Source organism: Argentina silus, assembly GCF_951799395.1.
Source record: "Argentina silus genome assembly, chromosome: 12".
In the NCBI taxonomy this organism is placed as follows: domain Eukaryota; kingdom Metazoa; phylum Chordata; class Actinopteri; order Argentiniformes; family Argentinidae; genus Argentina; species Argentina silus.
The window spans coordinates 3,343,337-3,363,971 of NC_139666.1; the positions used below are offsets into that span (position 1 = coordinate 3,343,337).

The 20,635-nt window shown below is 42.4% G+C and overlaps 1 protein-coding gene across 1 annotated transcript; it reads left to right on the forward strand.

Moving 5' to 3' along the window:
* Nucleotides 1–11,030: 11,030 nt before the first annotated feature.
* Nucleotides 11,031–20,008, forward strand: gjc4b (gap junction protein gamma 4b). The gene is made up of 3 exons (XM_083682130.1): nt 11,031–11,289; nt 16,451–17,621; nt 17,938–20,008. The coding sequence occupies exons 2-3, from the start codon at nt 16,484–16,486 to the stop codon at nt 17,949–17,951; spliced, it is 1,152 nt and encodes a 383-aa protein (XP_083538256.1). The 5' UTR covers nt 11,031–11,289; nt 16,451–16,483; the 3' UTR covers nt 17,952–20,008.
* The last annotated feature ends 627 nt before the right edge of the window (nt 20,009–20,635 follow it).

The window sequence follows — 20,635 nt, forward strand, 5'->3', positions numbered from 1 at the left end:
GTTGGGGATCAAGCTGATGACCTTTCCCGAGGATTCAGGGTCCTGAACGTTCTCCAATCCCCTTTGTCAAACCTTCCTTTCCTCTTTGTTGTGTTGAAGCCCAACCCCCTCTCTAATGGGGGTTGGGGAGTTAGTGGTCCTGCTCACAACAGCGCTGGGTTGATATCGTCAATGGCTCTCTCATGTCCAAGATCAGCTTTCAGGGTGTGATCAATGGGAAGAAGAACTACAAGAGGAATTTCCTGGAGAAAATGTGTGGGTTGCTTCAGCTGGCTTAAAGTCATTTCTATGTCAGTAGAATAAGTTCAATATTTACTGGTGTAAAGCAGAAGTAGTAGTGTCTGCAGTCGTAGTAGTGGTGGCTGTAGTTGTAGTAATAGTGTAGTTATAGTGGTAGTATTTGTAATAACAGTAGCTCTAGTAACTCTAGTAGATGGTGGGGTAGTTACTATATAATGGTTTAGTTTGTGAGTTTAGGATAAGTGAGTGGGGATAGTATACAAAAAATACAATCATATCTGGCCTTTGCTACAGGCTACAGGGTCAGTATGACATTTTAAAGGAGCACATTGTCACCTACATGCAGTATGCTGTTAAAATGTGGTTGCATCATCTTGTGCAAGTCTTTCTTCGTATCTGGTAACCTCCCCTCTAAAACTGCATGAATAGTGTCCTAGTCCCAGCCCTAAGACACTGACGCCCACTCTGTCCTACACCAGATGGTAACCATCAACATTTCCACACAGGCAAAGCCAGTCACATTCTGTTTTTCCTAGGCATTTGAGTAATCTGAGCAGCCTGGGAGCCAGAATCTCAGCTGTATTGCAAGCTAGCTGATGCTAGGTAAGCTAGCAAGCTAGTTAAAGCTAAAGTATTGGTGAACTTGGATATGCTGATGTACCTCGTGCTCTGGCTCCCAGACTACATTCAGAGACGGTTGCCACTTCAAACTATAAACAAAAAATGCTCTACTAAAACTGGTGTGTGTGACTTCTTTTTTTTTTTTCTTTGGATGTCATTCGCAAAAACACTTTTCATAATAAAAAGAAGTCAAGGAACACAAGGAGATGTTAAGAACGGAAATGTATTGAGTTCTAGACACTGCATGGGCCTTTATTTATTTATGTATTGTATCCAGGTTAGTCTGGACCAAGACAGCAACAGTGTTGCAGAGAAATAAGGAACATACACACATATACTGTACATTACAAACAAAATCGAGATACAGACATACTATGAACAAATTACACACATTGAGACACACATACATTACACTTAGTACATACAGTACATTACAAACATACAATCAAGTGAAGTGGACTTGAAGTGCAGTCCATATTGTGTTTGGGGAACCCTCGAAACAGCTCCTGAGAGCCACTATGTCAAGGTAATTGAATAGTGAAGGGGATGTTGTAAACATCTGGGGGCCCAGTAACCCCTAAGCTCTGACAGAGAGAGAGCTGGTGACATCACTGCCTAGGCATGAGGGGGAGAGCCTATCTGGATGGATGCTAGCTGCTGGAGGAAAACCATACCCCCCCCCCCCCCCCCCCCCACACACACACACACACACACACACACACAAACCCCTAGGCAGACTGTTTTGATACTTGATACTGTTTGCCATGTCGTCAATTACTCAGACACAGGGCTGTCCAAATAGCAGGGGCGATTAGTTCATTACACACTCTCAGTTTTGACCCCTGTCCCCCGTGCCGTTATGCATGGTAAAGAGTCTGACAGCAGTGAGCGTGGAGATGAGATTACAAGTTGCCTCAAAGCACAGACACAGGGGTCAGATATGTTGTCATCCCCTAAATGGTTAAAATGAGGATTGCAGAGCAGAGTAAACAGATCCTTTATCTACGGTTGAGGACAACATCTACCTCAAGCTAGCAATGTCCCATCTGCATCAGTACCCACAAATCTCCCATCCCTATATATTCTCCCATTCGTGCTTTTTTTTTTTTTTTTAAATGTTACCCTGTAATCCAGTGGATTTGTTGTTTTCATTATGCAATAGTAGATACATTCACAAAAAAATCTAATTTTAAAACAACCTCTGTCGAGATATCTCGCTTTGAATGCCCTCATCAGTCCTGATCTTCCAAACTGCCCATTTGATTAAATTCCTACAACTCCCAAGATTCCCCTCTCCCCTAACCTTAACCCTCTCACGCGAAGTCCTTCTGTTGAACAGTGCAAGGCCTAGCACGTGCTGCTCTCTGGGAATCACGGACCTAGTAGAGCAGGGTCGGAGTGCAAAAACTGACATCTGACGTATTTTAACTCGGTATGAGACTTTTTATGAAGTAAACACAGACCTTGTGTTTTGATAGCTATGATGCAGCTACACGCAAAATGATTACAGTTCAAGACAGCATGCACCGTGGACTGACTAGAAATACACAGGAACGTGGATTTTGGGTGAACTTCCCCTTTAAGCTCACCTCAGATCTCATCAGCAGTAATGTCACTATTACTCAGCACACAATTCCTCACTATATCCTCCCCAGCCAACATGGCTGCCAAATGTCCATCACATTAATGACTCTCTGTTTATGACTCTGCTTGGCAGTGTCATGCTGACTTCACCGGAGCAGTGCACTGCTAGACGACACACAGGGGGAGTCAAATGAAGGATCGTTTTCATGGGAAGAGTGACAGAGCATTGAGTTACGCAACCTTGAACCCAGATGCAAGCAGCTGCTGTGTTAAGTTACACGTTGAAAGTGTTGATGGGTAAAATTGATGTTTTTGGATGTTCATAGATTTGTCTCCTGAGCCGGGTGTGGGGTTATTACACACTAGACCTGGGTCTGAATAATTTTTTTTAAATATATTTTCAATCGCTGCTTGATTTAGCTAGCTTGGCATACTAGAACCAAATCATGCCCAGCCTGGCTGGCAAGCTATATCAACTGCATCTAAAGAAATTGAAAGAGAAAGAGAAACTGCACAGCTCAGGTGAGCCAAAGGGATGCAGAGAGTTGGAAGGGGCCGCCAAGTCATCCTTTATGGCACTGGGCCTTGAAGGGCGTTCTTTGCACCTTCAATGCCTGTTCAAAATTAAGTTTTTGTGGGTAACATTTTACATCAAGTACAGTTTGTACATAGTAATAATTGTGCTATCAACATTGCACTTACATAGTAACTATGTAACTGCTATTGAATTAAAGTCCATCAGTATCAGTTTTTACACAAGGGGAATGCACTGGGATATCTGGCATCATGTTGGACCACTTTTTACATGTTGAATGGAGAGAGAGTTTTGACATTGATCGAGCAGACTCTGGATGTATCTGTAACCGTCCTTTTGTGTATATTTGCTTTATCTACAGTTATCTCACTGTGGGCACGATTTCCTATTCTGTCTGTGTAGCACTAACGATGGCTGTTACAACCACTCTTTTACACTGCTACATTTACGCACAAATGCTAGCTGTAATTCTGTTTGCAAGGGGTTGATTTGCTTTATGTTTTCACTTTAAATTTGAAAATATGTTTGTGTCACGGCCTCCTTGAAGTATTTTTTTTCTATGGGTATATATGAAATATGGGTATATATGCAAGTATCTTTTTGAACATTTCATTTTATATGTGACTACACACCATTAGCCTTGGAGCAGACCCTCTGCCTGCGTCCCTTCTGCATACACCAGTTATGTGAGAAACAACGCTCACACTTTAACTGGGATGTGCTGTAAATAATCACCGTCTTCTCATGGACATTGGTAGAAAAGTTTATACACAGCCTGTACATACTTTTATATCAAATATTGTGTAGTATTACAGTGTATTTGCTCAAACACCTGGCGCATTGTTAAGAAATATCCTCTTCATAGGTTTGTGTACAGTACAACAAAAATTCAAATATTGTATATATCATGTAATTTAGGTCCCTAAATTAAAAAAGTTAAAACACAAATTATATATATTGTAATGTGGAACATATCAATATAATAACAAGGTAACACAGTGGTGCAAGTAGTGCTGCATTTTCAGCTCATTCTGAGATCTCAGTTCCCCAGTTTTGATAGAGTAGGGTTCACTTACCAGCTCTATTAATCACACACGATCTACACACAATCTACATATTACCATATACACCTAGTAAAGTTAGTTACGTACCGTTGAACTGCCAAACTGACCGTTGAGTCATCACTACTGCACTACTATACTGCGCATATACTGCACTACCTGTATATACTGTTCACACTGCACTTTTCTGCTTTTTTGCACTTCTGGTTAGACGCTAACTGCATTTCGTTGTCTCTGTACTTGTACTCTGCACAATGACAATAAAGTTGAATCTAATCAAATCTAATCTAATCAAATCATACAAAACTGTGATTATTGTGTTTGTGTTGAGCAGGGTTAGGTGTTAACAAAACTGACGATTGAGGCTCTCTAATGCTGCCTTGTTGAGGACCTTAGTTTAAGTGAACATATTCTCAGTTAGAACTGTTAATGCACTCTTTGAAATGCAGTATGTTTAACAAGACACACAGAAGCTTGTTTAGGAGGGAAACTTCTAGAGATAATCGTCTTTGCGAGCCGTCACTCCGACCAACTCCAGACCACCCTCACCACCTCCAACAACCATCTGTTCTGTGGATAGATCTGTCTGTATCCATGGCAACCCTGCACCCCTCCTTAATGGGTGGGGGGATCTTTTGTGAATCCCGTGCGCCCTATTGCGACTGTAACCTGAGCACTCTCAAGGATTGTGTGTGTGTGTGGGGGGAGGGGGGGCAGCACAGAGGGACCTGTGCTCCCCCCCCCCCCCCCCCCCCGTGCCAAATTGCTACCCCCTCCTTGCCAAATAAGGTAGCCACACAAAACCCGCCCACCCATCCCCCCTAAACCCCAACCTGCCCAGCCAGCCTGTCCCCCTATCCTTTGGCCCTGTGGTGCAAGGCGGGAATTCCATAGAAGTGACATGCTTTCTGGGCAGCAAGACTGAGGAGAGCTTTGTCTCCATTTTAACTCAGCCGATTGTTTTCGATAATCACCGGAAACAAGGACAGCCCCCTTAAATAAGACACAGTTTTACATCAGTGGAGGGAAACATCTCCAATATCAACAAAAGTAATGACTTTGATATGACGCAGCATATGGAAAATACATTCCTACCCAAAATAATGATTACTGTGCAACAACCAACCTTTTTTCATTTTGACAATGCAAACTGTTTGTTACCATTCCTCTAAATAGGCAATACAACCATTCTGGTTTAAATAGATACATTTTAATTTCCTTAAGCCTTGATGCTTTACATAGCAACAGCATGCAACTGGCTTATAGGCAGCAGTAACCACAATTCAGCTCTTTGAAGCAAATCAACGTCTGTTTTTAGAGTCTCAGTTGCTCCCCTCAGGCGGTTGATACGGTCTACAAAGGTGAGGACTGCTACCCAAGTCTTCCTTTATTACCAAGGAATGATCATTTCTGCTCTTCAGTCTCAGTTGGCCTAAAATAGCCCAAAGAATCCAATTTTACAGGGCTAAAATCCAACCCTATGTGCAGGGTTTGACCCCAGGTCTCCCAGGTCTCCCACGTGGAAGACACAAGCATCAACCATTTCCCAGACTGCACACATGACTTGGATTTAAGTCGTCACTACATCGAAACTACAATACATTTCTGATGCACTTACGTGGCGTAGATGTAGCAGGGGGATCTTTCTAAGAGGGTCTGTGTACTACTAAATATACCAACTCCCTTATCAATGTTATTGTTTTTTCATCTAGGCTGACAGAGGCACTTTGTTTATCCTACCGTGTGCAGGTATGTATATACCCACATATTCTCTGTTACCCTGATGTATTACCAATGCTCACTTCCTACTAGTCTAGCCTACTAAACTGATAACTTCTTCAATGCAAACATCAAATATATCATGCAAAATATCAACTGATACAGTAAGGATAAAGTGGGTAACATTCATTATGCATATATTTATGGTTTCCATACATATGAATTAGATTTAAAAAAATTGTCACAATGAAAAGCATAGAAACAGGATGTGCAACAACAACTCAAAAAAGAAAGAAAAAAAGGCAGAGTTGAATGCGGTTGACAAGCTTGTTCCTGCAATCAGACAGGATACACAAGAAGGGGGATATTTCAATGTCTTATCAAGAGACCCAGGCAACAGTTGTCAGTTTTAAGCACATGTACATATGTAAACATCTCATGACTGTGAAAAGGAAAAATCAACCATCAATATACAAAAACATGATTTCATCCTCATTTCATGATGGACCTTTAATGCATACTTTTGCTAGCTAGCCATATCTACCCATTTAGCTACAAAATAAACAGTGTAATATTATGCAATTAGCTATGGTTAACCTCGTTGAGACCAGGCATTCCTAGTTTGGAAAGCCTGGTGAAATCCTTTACAGAAAGTAGCTACAAAGGGGGGGGAAACGGGCTTGTGAAGAGGTGGTTTGCAGAATGAAATGGCAGTGCATTGCAGTAGCCTATATAGGCTGGGCTGGGGCGGGGTCAGCCATGCAAAGTGCTCCCGGCCTGTTCCAGGCGAGATTGAATAGGGTTTCAGCCAATAGGGTATATACGCTGTGCATATCCCATAGTGAGATGTCGAACTGAGTTGACTGAAAGAGACCTGTTTGAAATGAGGGATGCCTTGCGACATGTTAAACCAATCAAATACCTTACTTGAGCGGGGCTCCAAAAAACAGAATTCAGTTTCTCCCTCAGGTATTGCAAGAGCAGAGAGCAGAGCTCTGGAGGTACTGTGCTGGGTACAGCAGCCCACCAACTCAGCTGGGAAACATTAGGCCCGCTGGCACCTGGATCCACTTTGAACTGTGAATGAAAAGAGTAACAATGCGGGGAAAGTTTACTGCTGAACTTAATTACTCTAGTATGTCCACTAGTGTAATTGCCAAAACCTACAGGTGCAACTGATCATCATGACCTGCCTCCTGGATGTTGCAGCAGAAGATGCCATTGCACACATGTTAATGATACATAGAAGTGTTTTAAGTTGTCTGAATCATGGTGGCTGTGAGTCGCAACGCACACAATATTATTTAGATGGGTTAGAAGGGGACATGGCATGGAAATGGAAAAACTCTGTCCTCTATGGTTCATACATAGTCATGTTTATAGTATTTTTAGATACCAGAAAACATTGTTTCTTCATAGAATTAGAATTCTATTCCTTTGGTTTCATCCAACTCTGAATTAAATTAAGTTGCGTTAAGTGTTCTTATGCATTTACAAGTCTAGGTGTTTCAGTTCGAGTGACATTTGTAGATGCTGAAATTGGCCAAATCTTAGGGAGTCCGTCTTTAAGGTTATCCATAACACAGTGTGTTGGCATGGAGATCACCTCAGGAATGTGAGTGAAACATTAGAACCAGTGGGAGAACGTGCCAGACTCCAACTCAACTGCCACAAAGCACTCCAGCATGACTAAGGGCTTAGTGTGTGAGTGTGTGTGTGTGTGTGTGTGTGCGTGTGTGTGTACTTCCTCTGGTGCTTTGAAGAATGGAATGCAATTCCAAGTCAATGGATTTGTTGCCTTGTTACCAATACAGACAACTTTTAACATGGGCATGTTATAGAAAAGATGTTGTTCTCACACAGATTTTGAATTTAAGAATCAGAATCAGAATTATTTTATTTGGCCAAGTATATTTGCACATACAGGAAATTGACTTGGTGAGGTTGGTGCATGGACATAAAAAACAAATAGCAACAATATATCGCTAAATAAGTGACGTTCAGTGAAACATTGACACTACCACTCACTGCTATTACAGTGAACAGTCTCATCACAAGACAGAGACAACTCCCAATTTCAAGTTGAAGTTTGTTCACAATGATGTTCTTTGTGCTGTGCTCATGATTGTCATGTGGAGATCTAGGCCATACTTCTCCCTCTTTGTTGGGGCCCCTCTTCACCCCGTTACACCGAATGACACAAGAGCTGACGCAGCTCCCTGATGGGGAAACGGTGGTCTCTTACAGCAGAACTTGCACCAGTGTTCAGGCACAAGCCGTGTGTCGGGTAGGGTTTGCAAAAGCAGTGCCTCTCTACTATAAGCGGCAGAGAGGAAGGCGAACATCACGAGGAGCTGACTCAACCGCTACAGGTCCGGAGCAGAGGCACAGGGAGACTCTCTGTTCCTCTTTTTTTTCCACTTTTAATTGTTTGTAGACCAGTATTATTGTGATAATGTAAAAGCGGCAGAGAGGATGGCAAACATCACAAGGGGATGATTCAACTGCTCTGGGTCAGGGAGAAATGAAGGCAACTCCTGGTCAAAGCACTTCAATAACATTACATTTGTGGTCGAAGCAAATGTGCGTATCAACAATCCAATCTGGAGCGTATCAAGCCTGGTCAATATTACAACATTTGACAGCTTATCACACAATTCTATTGGCTCTGCATCGCTGGCGTTTGGCTGTTTCATTCTGAGCATTTAAAAAATCTATGAACATATTAATTTATTTGCGACATGTGAAATTGAGTGTTGACTTGGCAGCTTCAAAACTTTGCCCCACGTCTTACCCAAGGTATGAATTTCTTTAGTCGTATAGGGTTATTCTGAGAATTTGAGAACTTGGCTACAGGCCAAGGCCACAAGGCAATCTGCCCTATAGCCTAAATTCCAGGACACCAGAAAAATCTTGTAAAAGGTAATGAGAATGTTGATTAATAAGATGGTTATGGATTTTTGAACCGTCAAGAACCAAGAAGCTCTGAAGTACCTGTTTTCCTAAACTGCAATCTGGTGGTTGCAGGGTGGTTAATGAGGACCCCCCACCAACACACACACACACACACACACATACACAGATAAAAGCCCATGAATGAAAGCACAATTGAGGGCTCCCCAAGAAGGGGGAAGGGGAAAAAACATTTCTGCTCTGACCTCCTGTCTGCAGTAAATACACTGCCCTCCATAAGTATACGAAAGAGGAAGCATTTTTCCAGCAGTTTGGATTTGAAATCAAACAACATTGCTATCATAAAGCTGAGTATCTCTACTATACATTTTGATTTCAAATACAAACTGTTGGAGTATTGAGCTAGAAGAAGACAACACAATACTTATGGATGGCACTGTGTAAAACAATGAAATTAATGACTTTTTTTATGTCCATGCAACAACCTCACCAAGTCAAGTTCCTGTATGTGCAAATATACTTGGCCAAATAAAATAATTCTGATTCTGATTCTGAAAACCAGCTCTATGTGCTTTTAGCAACCAACAGCCATGACCAGATAACAGAAGGCTGAAACAAAACATAGCAATCAAAGCATGGCAGTTAGTCGCAAGCAATTTGGGAAATTACAATAAATCTGCTTTCTTAGCAATTTCCTAACAAGCAAAATTAAACAATGCTTTGCCATAAAAGTTTGCATTTCTGTGAATACAGAAAGAGCAATGTTATTTTGACTGGCTCAAGGATCAGGACTTTGTTAAGATAACTGAAAAATGTCATTGGTGCTCAGTACAAGCCTAATAAAGCCTAATACCTGGGGAATATGCAGATGCTTTATATGGTCCATTGGAATCTTAGTCAAATTCACATTTGATTTATCAGACATTCGTATACCTCAAATCTGAGCGTAATGCCACTGCTTGGCTGATAAATCGGACTGGTGGTGTAGCCAGATGTCTTCTCACGACACTATACGCCCCCTGAAACGTCTGGTAAACCCATCACTTCCTTTTGAGATAACTTCCTTGGCGAAGGGTTCCCTTCTCCACATCCATTCTCATCCCTCTCCTAGTTTCTGTTTCTTCAGTGTGCTCTTTTTTTTTTACATACCTGGGCCGGTATACAGACATAAGAATAACAATTAGGTTCCTCACAGATCTGTTGTCCTTTGCTCTATGTCATTCATTTCACACCTAGCGTTTCCAACAGAGGCTACCTTGAGTGTGAAGCTGATGTCTTTGTGTGGATGGTAACATTTTTCACACTCCTCGGAATTAGCATCAGACCTGTACATGCTGAGCATGAGTGAAGTGCCAATGATTCACTTCCTAAGTGTTCCAATTCATGACCCCTTTTATTTCTGAAGAGGACAAATAAATCATGGTCTAGACGGAGCGGAACTCTCTTTCTCTCCCTGAAACCAATTTACCTCAGCCACACGTACCCACCTCCACCATCGGAGCTGCAGCAGCTCTCACTCAGGACACAGGAGCCACCATTGTGGCTCGAGTTTCAAAACAAGGGACACAATGTGTGGAAGGCTGGGGAGAAGGATGCCCTCCCCTATCTTGCTAATGAAAGTGTGTGGGAGGAAAAATCTCAGATAACAACTACTTCCGAAAACCCATTACAACAGGAAGAGGGAGTTTGAAGGTCCAATTTATCAGCTGCCACGCGTCCCATAGAAACAATGTAGATTGTACAACCAACATGACTGGCAAATATGCACCTGTTTAGATCTCACTGTGGGAATAAAAAAAATAATTTATCATTCAATTCCTTGTCTAGGTAGCTATGTGATAACCTTGGTTTAAAAAAGCCACCATTACCTTCATTTGATCATGGGCATATGCTGTTCTGTTTATTGAAATTAAATTGTTAAGTAACGTCTGAAACGATGTTTATTGTTCGTTTTGTTTACATTAAAGGTTAACCCACATTTTTTAAAGCAGAATATTGTTTGTTTGTTTTATAATTAGGATATTTCAGATTGTGTTGTTTTTGTTGTTGTTGTTGTTGTATTGAATAGACAAATCGTCCAGATAGCAGGCATACTAAAGTAAAGAACATGATAGCTAGATTATGTTCAATGCAAGTGTAAATGCCAACAAAAATATCTTGCTTCAGCGACAACAGTGAGGCAGCCTATCCATTTCATTACACTGCCATCAGCGAACTCGGGACACAATGGACAAACTACTAGCCTATGTAATGGACATTACACATCGTACATTTAAAAGCGTAATTCATGAAATCATTCCTGAAACGAAATAGTTTGGGAGATTGCATCAGGAATGATAAAGAAGATCGTAGCTGAAGTTCCTCCTCTCAGATTTCGTGGAAAGACTCCTATAGGATGGGGTGCGGAGAGGCGGGGAGGAGAACGAGGGATTTTGGGAGATTCTTTGTCTTCCCCACTAGTCTTCCCCCCAGTATTTAGCTGGAACCCCGACTTGAGGAGACGAACACATGGTACTCCATTGTCTGTTGTGGAGAGAAGAGGGGAAACGCTCTGGCAATTAGGAACGTTTTTTGGAGAGTGCTGCCTTCGAAGGATTGAGAAACTTGCCCTTCAAGGTAAGATTTATAGCTGTATTACTAACAAGTATTTACAGCACAATACTTGTTTGTAAGTTGCACCAATAAACGAGTTGCGCCTTTAACCGCTAACGCTAGCCGTCTTGCTAATAGTAATTGCAACAAACGGTGATTTAGCCACGTTTCGCCTAGGGCTCCTTCCAACTGTTATATGCTACATGCTGAATTGTTTCGTTGTATTGTAGTTTTGCAGGATTGAGTATTTGGTATAGTCAGTCATTACTGTTGGTTTGCTAGCGAAACGGCGTGTGATTTGGATGAGCCACCGTTTGGTCGCTGGCTATAAAGGTGATGGAAGCAGAAGGCACTGCTGCAGGACGAGGACTACCGTTTTTACCCCAGTCCTTGGTAGCCAGGCTGGATGTGGACTGGTCATTTACACATGGTTTTAACCATTTACCTACTCCGGATAGTCCACATTGGTCCAGACTACAGTTGGAGACATTCTTGCTCATAGGCATGTACCCTCGTCCATACCTCTCTTATTCCCGGTTTCAGTAAACCCACTGCAGAGTTAATGTCCACACTTCTAACACGTTTAAAAAGTAAATAAAAATCCCTCTTTACTGAAAACATTATTATTATTTATATATACCTGCCGTCATATCGGGGCCAAAACTCGTCTCATTTCATCCTTTCACCATCTATTCTCAATGTTCTCATTGATCATTCTCGAAATGTATTGGAGAAAAAGGTTTGAGGAGCAGATGAGACTTCTGGGACTGACCAACCATGATACCAGTGGCAGGTGTGAACAGGCTGTTCCAGGTTATAGGTCATCTCACAGGTCCAAACCAATCAATATTTAAATTTTAGATATTGCCCAACCTTACTGGCTACAGAGCTGTATTATTTTAAGATAATCTCTTAGTTTTTCTACAATGGGTTTTAACATTTTTCTGAACATATTTTCTCATTTGGACACTAGTGGCTTTTGATTGCAGCTGTGCCCCACACCGCCGCCAGGACACACAGAAAGTGCCTTTGGGTGAGAGAGGCTATTCTCCCAGATGTGGGAGTACAAAGCCTTTCTGTTCTGCCTGGTTCAGTGGTGTAACTGGTTACCTTTCGACCTCTGCTCAAATTGACTCATGTCTGGCCCCTGCCACCTATGGGAATATGAGAGGAGTGGGCAGGCTTACTAGTATCATAGTAGTTAGGCTACACCCATCAAATACTAAGGGCTGGACTTTATTTGAGATCGGTCAAATAGCTCAACATGAAGTCTGTTTGGTTCCAGGTCTTTAGATATGTCCTTTCAAAGACCCCTTTCCGACATTGCTTTTCCAAAGTTATGCTAGTTAAGATGCTTTAAAGTAGGCTGATTGAGGCTGTGTTCTTTTGACCAGATAACTGTCATTATGGACCCAAAAGGTATGAAAAAGATGTCATACATTGGGTAGCTAGCTATCCAACACTGCTTATTTGTAACCCTCTGCAGAACCTTACTTTCTCTCTTGCTCTCAACAGTAGGTTAGCTGCCCATAAGGTTCCATGTTGTGACTGAATCCCCACCTCTCTTGCCCTCACTCATCGTCCCTCGTTATGAAAAAAATGAATTAGGCTAGACACAACTTGGTGTGAGGCACTGTCACTGACCCCTAAGACTAAATATCCAGTTGTACACAGAAGGGAGTCGTTGGAATGGGCCGGTCCTTGTGTAAGGGCCACAAAGCCTCTGTCATGCTCAGTCACAGGGCTGTCTGTGCACCAGCTGGGATGAGACAGCACTTCGTAGGCACACAATTGTAGGGTTCTGCGGAAACCGATGTGTCACTTACACTCTAAGTACAAATTGCACTTATTTGACGACTAGTGAGGGCTGGGAGGGGAAGATCAAGGGGAGTTGGGAGGAATATGTGGTTAAACCACTGGGGAGGGGGGTCACTCGGTCAAATTCAGCTCTGTCAGTTCCTCTTAGCCCTGGGCTGTGCCTGACCGTTAACCTACATTATGAGTGACAGAGTGGGTCATTGATTAAAAAAAATAAATAAAAATCAAACCCTCTTATATTGCGAAAATATCCCTTGTGCCTTGACATTTCACTCTAACGGAAGTGATATGCAGAGTTGAAGGATTCCATGGGACACAAACAACCCACCAGGATTCCACTGTTATTTGGTTGATGAATGCCTTTTCATTCAAGACGAGCCCATCTGTAGCTGTTGGTCATGTTGAGGACTCTTGAAAGGGGGGGGGAGGGGTGTCCCCGTAGCCCTCACAAGTAGTACTGGCACTGAGGGAATCTCGGCACTCACTACTGTGACATCAAAAAGGCTATTTTGCCTCTCTCTGCAGAGGATGTCAATTACATTTTTTTTATTGATCTAGGCCTACATTTCTTTATTTTTTCAGACATACAAGAGTTCAAACGTAGCCTTTCTAATCCTCCTTGTGCTTAGGGCAAATGGCGTATCATGCATACATTTCTTGAAGTGGCCTTGGAGCATAAAATTACACTGAACCCGCCTACTTCTGAATCTATAGTAAACAGTTTGCGCTTCTACACCCTGTTGATTTTGCAGGTATAGTAACATAGTGTAGGGGGGATGTGGTAATATAGAGGGTCCACTTGTTTCCCTCAGGAGTCTAACTGGGCCCTACCGCCGGTTCTGAAGCCTTGCCGTTGGTGCTAAAGGCGAACGCAAACAGGTAGACTCCAGGTTTTTTTTCATTGAAATCGGACAATCTGTCTTGTTCTGAAACGAGTAACCTTTGCGTTTACATTAACGGATTTAGCAGATGCCTTTATCCAAAGTGGCTTACAACAAATACATTTGTTTAAGTAAGTGAATCATCTATCCATCAGTCATCATAAGATAAAGTAATCCATTTTTTTTATTAACAGGAGAGAAACTTGTACAGGGGGGTAGTGGGGGTGAAGAGGTCTTTAGGAGGGCTAGGATGTATTGGATTTTAACTGCGACAGAGTGCTCATAAGACGAACGGTTTTCAGTCACTCAAAACAGTCTAATTCACTAGACAAACATCTTTTTTCAAGAACAAGACTATTCTGGCAATAAATAATGTATGTGCGACATTCACAGGCTGCGTTGTCATAATACCATTTTCGGACTGAGTTTTCTGATGGATTTTTGCATTGTTCATTTATTCTACAATTGTTTTCATGAACAACATGTTTTCCAAATGATATCAGTTCTGTTCTGATTGAACTTGGAACATCTCATGAGAACCAGTTGAGGCAGTTGATTAGTGATGAACTGGTTAAGCAATTGCTTTGCGGGTAATTAAGTCTAAGGCATTACAACGTGTGTGTTATAAAACAGTTGTTATAAAGGTACAACTATAGGGACCAAGAAGCTTCACTGTGTGGAAGGTTTCCCATTAGTCACGTTTTCTCTTGGGCATATGACTCAGCAAAGTGTCTCCAACGGCTCAACACAACTTCTGTTTTCAGTTGTTTGTGATTCATCCATTCCTAAAACATTTTGACTGGTGTGGAATTCTTCTGACCTATTATATTTCCAGAAACTTTTAAAGGCTTCAAACATGCATTGAAGGTCATAGTACATTTGTTTGTTTGTTTGCTTGACACTATTCTCCAGAACATTATATGCTGCCTCAACAAGGGAGTGTGCTTGTTTAAATGTGTTCTCTCTCTGAACTCCTGCTTACACAAGTCGGAACATGGTTAGATTCCACAGCTGTAATGACATTCCTCTTGTGATAAAGCATTCCAGCATTGGCACCTATTCAAGGATTGCAAAAGGCCCTTGCTCAAGCATGTGCCATCAGAGGGAAAGGCTGGCACAATCCACATTGCTCAAAACTCCAATGGATGGCTCGGTTAGACTTGAGGCTTGCTGGTAATGCCATCTTGTGGACATATGTGGCAGTTACCATAGTTGATCAGATTTTGTCAGATCTATCCAATGGTACTTGTGGAGGGATGGAAGTGTGGTAGTGGAAGTTTGAATAGTTTATCATTTGCCAGCACTGGTTTAAACAGCCATCAGATTTTGATTCCAAAAATGAGACAAACTCCTAGATTAGCATTAATATGACTCTCAAATGACGTTGAGAGTAGAACTAGTGCTGTACGCCATGACCAAAGCAATAATCGCTTATTTTATTGATTTCTTGACAGGAGATTGGGTAAACAAATTATGTATGAAATTGAAGGCATACCTTGAGCACAATAGATGGATAATCCAAATCAAGTGCGTGTTAAAATGCATTTCCCCCATTGTTTACATTTTGTTGATGGTCCTGCATGCATACATCACTAACGACTGCTGTATTTGCGCAGCTTACAAGCAGTGAGTTTGTCTACTTTCATAGGCATGTGACTCATTGATGAGAATGCTACTTGAGAGAATTTGACAATCAGTCTTTGTTCCCCACCAAATAGTCATGCATTCACTTCCTCCTTTCAATGAAATTGATTCTCTGGCAATTAATTGGTCTAGTATGTTTGAAACTTGCCGTGGGAATCAATGCTGGTATGGTTTTAGGTAGCCAGAGAATAGCCTCCACATAGTGACTTGCAGAACTTTCCACCAACACAATTTCACCTTCTTGTTGCCTCATGAATTTGAAATGCAGTTAATTAATTATTTAGGATTTTTCCCCACAGATCTAAACAGCATACTGGACACTTTCAGTGATTTTTTTTAATTTATTTTTTTTAACTGCGATGGCCTGTTTTGCATAAGTATTCACACCCTTTGCTAAGGCACTGTTAAAATCAGCTCAAATTCAAACATTTCTTGAAGTTACACAATAAATTGAATTGAGTCAAAAGTCAAAGTGGCTTTATTGTCAATTCTTCACATGTCAAGACATACGAAGGAATCGAGAGAACGTTTCACTCTCCTGCGGTGAGACAGATAAAGTGCACAGGCACAACAGATAAGACAAGACATACTAAAAGTGAAACATTCAATGACAGACTCAGTGGCATGTATTAGTTCAAGTTCATTTCAGAAAGAATAGGCCTACCTTCGTCTTTGTAGGATCCCTCATGAATAGAGAATCAATTAGACACTGTTGATCAGGCCGTAAATGAAATGGTACGGAAATGATTTCGAAATTAAACTGTTGCTTTGAAAACCACCCAGGAGCTCCTTCAGTTTATTGTACATGTCACTGAACATCTCTCTCCCTTCCGTCTCTGCAGATCTGAGAGGCCTCCCCCCACCCCAGAGGCACCATGAGCTGGAGTTTCCTTACGCGTCTCCTGGACGAGATCTCCAACCACTCCACCTTTGTCGGCAAAATCTGGCTCACGCTTCTCATCGTCTTCCGCATCGTGCTGACTGCAGTGGGTGGCGAATCCATCTACTATGATGAACAGAGCAAGTTTGTCTGCAACACGCAGCAGCCCGGGTGCGAGAACGTGTGCTACGACGCCTTCGCCCCGCTCTCGCACATCCGCTTCTGGGTCTTCCAGGTCATTATGATCACCTGCCCCACCATCATGTACCTGGGCTTTGCCATGCACAAGATCGCCCGCATGGAGGACGATGAGTACAGGCCCCGCGGGAGGAAGAGGATGCCCATTGTGAGCCGAGGGGCCAACCGGGACTACGAGGAGGCGGAAGACAATGGGGAGGAGGACCCCATGATCTCGGAGGAGATTGAGGTGGAGAAGGAGGCGTCGGCGGAGAAGCCCAGCAAAAAGCACGACGGGCGCAGGCGCATAAAGCGCGACGGCCTGATGAAGGTGTACGTCTTCCAGCTGCTGTCGCGCGCCACTTTTGAGGCCTCTTTCCTTTTCGGCCAGTACATCCTGTACGGCCTGGAGGTAGTGCCGTCGTACGTGTGCACACGCTCCCCTTGCCCTCACACGGTGGACTGCTTTGTCTCTCGCCCCACTGAGAAGACCATCTTCCTGCTCATCATGTATGCAGTGAGCGCTCTCTGCCTGCTGTTTACTCTTCTGGAGATCCTGCACCTGGGTTTCAGCGGTATCCGGGACTGCTTCTGCCGCCCGCGCTCCCCACCACCAACCCCCCACCGCCTAGCCAGTCAACGCCCCTCTCTGTGCCGCCAGGTGCCTACCGCCCCTCCAGGGTACAGCACTGCGTTGAAGAAGGACCCCTGCGGGAAGCTGGGCTTCCGGGACAACCTGGGCGACTCGGGCCGTGAATCGTTTGGGGACGAGACGTCGTCGCGGGAGCTGGAGAGGCTGAGGCGGCACCTGAAGCTGGCCCAGCAGCACCTGGACCTGGCCTACCAGAACGACGAGAGCAGCCCGCGCAGCAGCAGTCCAGAGTCCAACGGAACTGCCGTGGAGCAGAACCGCCTCAACTTCGCCCAGGAGAAACAAAGCGAAAAATGTGATAAGGGTGAGTATCTAGGCTCTGCTATGGGTCACAATAAGATGATGCCTACAATTTTACCCAATAGTTAAGTAGGGTTTTTTGTGTTGCATCAGTTTAACTTTTTTTTTTTTTTTTTTTACTGTACGATTGTCACATTCTTGCTTTAGGCAAGAATCTAATATTTAGATTTTAATTTGAATGAACATCTAACATTTTAATTTTGTGTACTGTTTTCAGTAGTCACAATTTTTACAATTTTGTGTATGGGGTGTATACAGTGGATAAAGCACAATTATCTGCTTCTGGAGACTGCCACTAAGAATTGTCTCTTTTCCCTCAGGTCTCCGAGCCTAAATGGATAATCGCCTCAACTTACCATCAAAGGATAGACTCTTGCATCTGGGACAGTGAGGGGGAATAAGAGCATCTTGTGGCCAGAGTGAATGTGTTTGTGTGGATGTACTCGAGGAGGATGAATCCACACGCCTTTCAGTATTAAGGCCAGTGAACATCATGGAAAACGCTGAATTTATGGAGTAAATGTTGCCAAGCTATACTTGACCACTTGTCCGTCTGAATATCCAAAGTGCCCACAAACTGTTTGCAGAACAAGACCTCTTGCCTATCCATCTCTCTCAGGGCAGCTGTGCTATTTTGTTTTATTTGTTGTCATTTAGGAATACAAGTGATTCCCCTGTTTGCTGTTTCTCCTCTCTGTTGGATTATCGAGGGGAGCATCTCAAGTTTGCCTTAAACCTCTTCTGGAGTTTACATTTCAGCCATTCCAATATTTTAAGGACAGGTCAACAGTAGTGCAAATATGTCAAACTTGAGGTTTGTGGAGAACGTTGTGTTTCGTCAGGAAGATGGAACCACAGCGAGTCTGCTTGTAGCTGTGAACTAGTAGGCTAATGGACAAGGGCTATCTCTTCTTGAGCAAAAGAAACAGGTACTCTAAGGGTTTTTGGTCCTGACTACAACAGAGTTTGGGAAGGGGGAGGGTGTAGAATGAATATCTTTGGGTGAATCCATGTCCCATGCATCTGTTAACAATTGGACAGACTATTCCATTAATCTCAGTAACAGCAGATGTAGGCTAGATGCTCACCTGTGTGGCACACCAACATTCTAGAAATAGTACATAATAGAAAAAAAAAAAAAAGATGTTAACCCCACCCCCCCATAAACCCCTCCCCCAAATCTGTTGCCAAGTCAGGGAACTGAAAGTCTTTCTTTGCCTTTGTCCAAAGGATACAAAAAAAACCTGGGTAATGCTTGAATACATGTGAATTCTGATCTTGTCTTGAACTGAAGACATGCTTTTGATCTCGTTTCTGTTTTTCCCTTTTGTTTGTTGGACATACGTTAGTAGGCTACCACTCTTGGAAGTGCAAAACTAAGCCTTATTGACTGCTTAGACCAACCTAAGAGTTTAAGAAGTATTACGTTTACTGCTGTTGTCTTTTCTGATGCTTGCATTTATTAAGGGACTCATTCATAGTGAGGACTGTTAATTGTTTAATCGTTTGTAATGTTTTTTTAACTAGTGGCAATCAATTATTATTTTTTATATATACATCTTATCAGAGACACTATGAAATTAGCATCTAATCATTTGTGGAGTTGTCAGAAAACAGCTTGAGACTCCTGAATTCTGGGTTATTTTCCCATCGTTGAATAGCAAATCTCACCCTGACACTGAAACCTGTAGATTGTTGGGCTTGTCTTGCTTTTCAATGTAATTTCAAATAAGGTTGATTTATGGTCTGTTCAGTGTTCATTGTAGAAGATTGAGCCTTCGATCAAATTCAAAACCTTCAAACTGTTAAGAATTAACCTATGCAGCAGTCAATGAAGGTAATGAACTTAACAAAATGATATCTTTTTATGTAATGGTAAAATAATACGATGCCTTGGAAAAAAAACTTAGATAATGCCATCAGTGTATTCCATCATATCAACAGTGCCATTTTGTATGCTGTCATCTCAAGTAAACTTTTGTACCTTTTTTATACTTTTGTATCAATACTGTTTTTGTGCTTGTTTTGTAAAATAAACTTTTTCAAGAAACTAATTTCTGTGGGTTTCTTTTATATGGTCCACTCTGCACACAGTATACCGGTCACTTGTCTGTCTTGATGGAAGATCTGCACTCTGGTCTCAATGTTTCAATTTTGTTAAGTATTAATTTAGTTAATTGCTGAAGTAGTTGGCATACAGCGCCCTCCATAAGTATTTGGATAGTGACACAAATTCTATACATCAAATACTCTATATATCAAATACAGAATTGTCTAGAGCCGGGTCAGGTACTTTAAACTGCCGTTATGGGGCACTGATGAGAGTGCAAAGGGGTAGGCAGGAGGCTATAATCCAGTTTTGTATGTATGCATTAATGCATGACAGGGTGTGTATTAACAGCCGATATATGCGAGCTTCCCGCGGTTGTGACAATGCATGAGGCTGCGAGGCCTGCCTCTGCCATCAGGCCGAACAGTAGCCAACCATCTGCTATTCTTGCAAACTGGAGGATGTGGTAGCCCAAGGGCCGTGACATTAGTATACTTGAGATGGTGAGAGATGTTCTTGCCCCACTGAGCGACCTCACGGATGCATTAAGTGGAGAGCAAGTCCGTAACCTTCCTTCGGTCCTGCCCCAACTGAGAAGATATTCTTCTGTGTGACAGCCTTGCAGAACCGCTGAAAGAAAATAGGACACGATCTAAAGAGACAGTACAAAGACATACAACTACAAAACATTCTTAACACTGCAACCTCCCTTGACCTAAGGTTTAATCAGGACAATTTTGTGACCATGGAAACAGAGGTAAAGCAAGGATAAGCTGACAGCCTGAGCCAGGAACAGCGCATTCTGATATGGAAGGTCTTCTTTATTGCAAATATGACATTTATGTTACTTTTGAACTGTATGAATTTTTACTTGAGGCTGAAAGGCCTTTAAACATGTAGCGCCCCTTTGCTGGTCTGAGCAATTAATAGGGGTGGCTAACCTGAATTCTTTAAATAAAATGGTATCT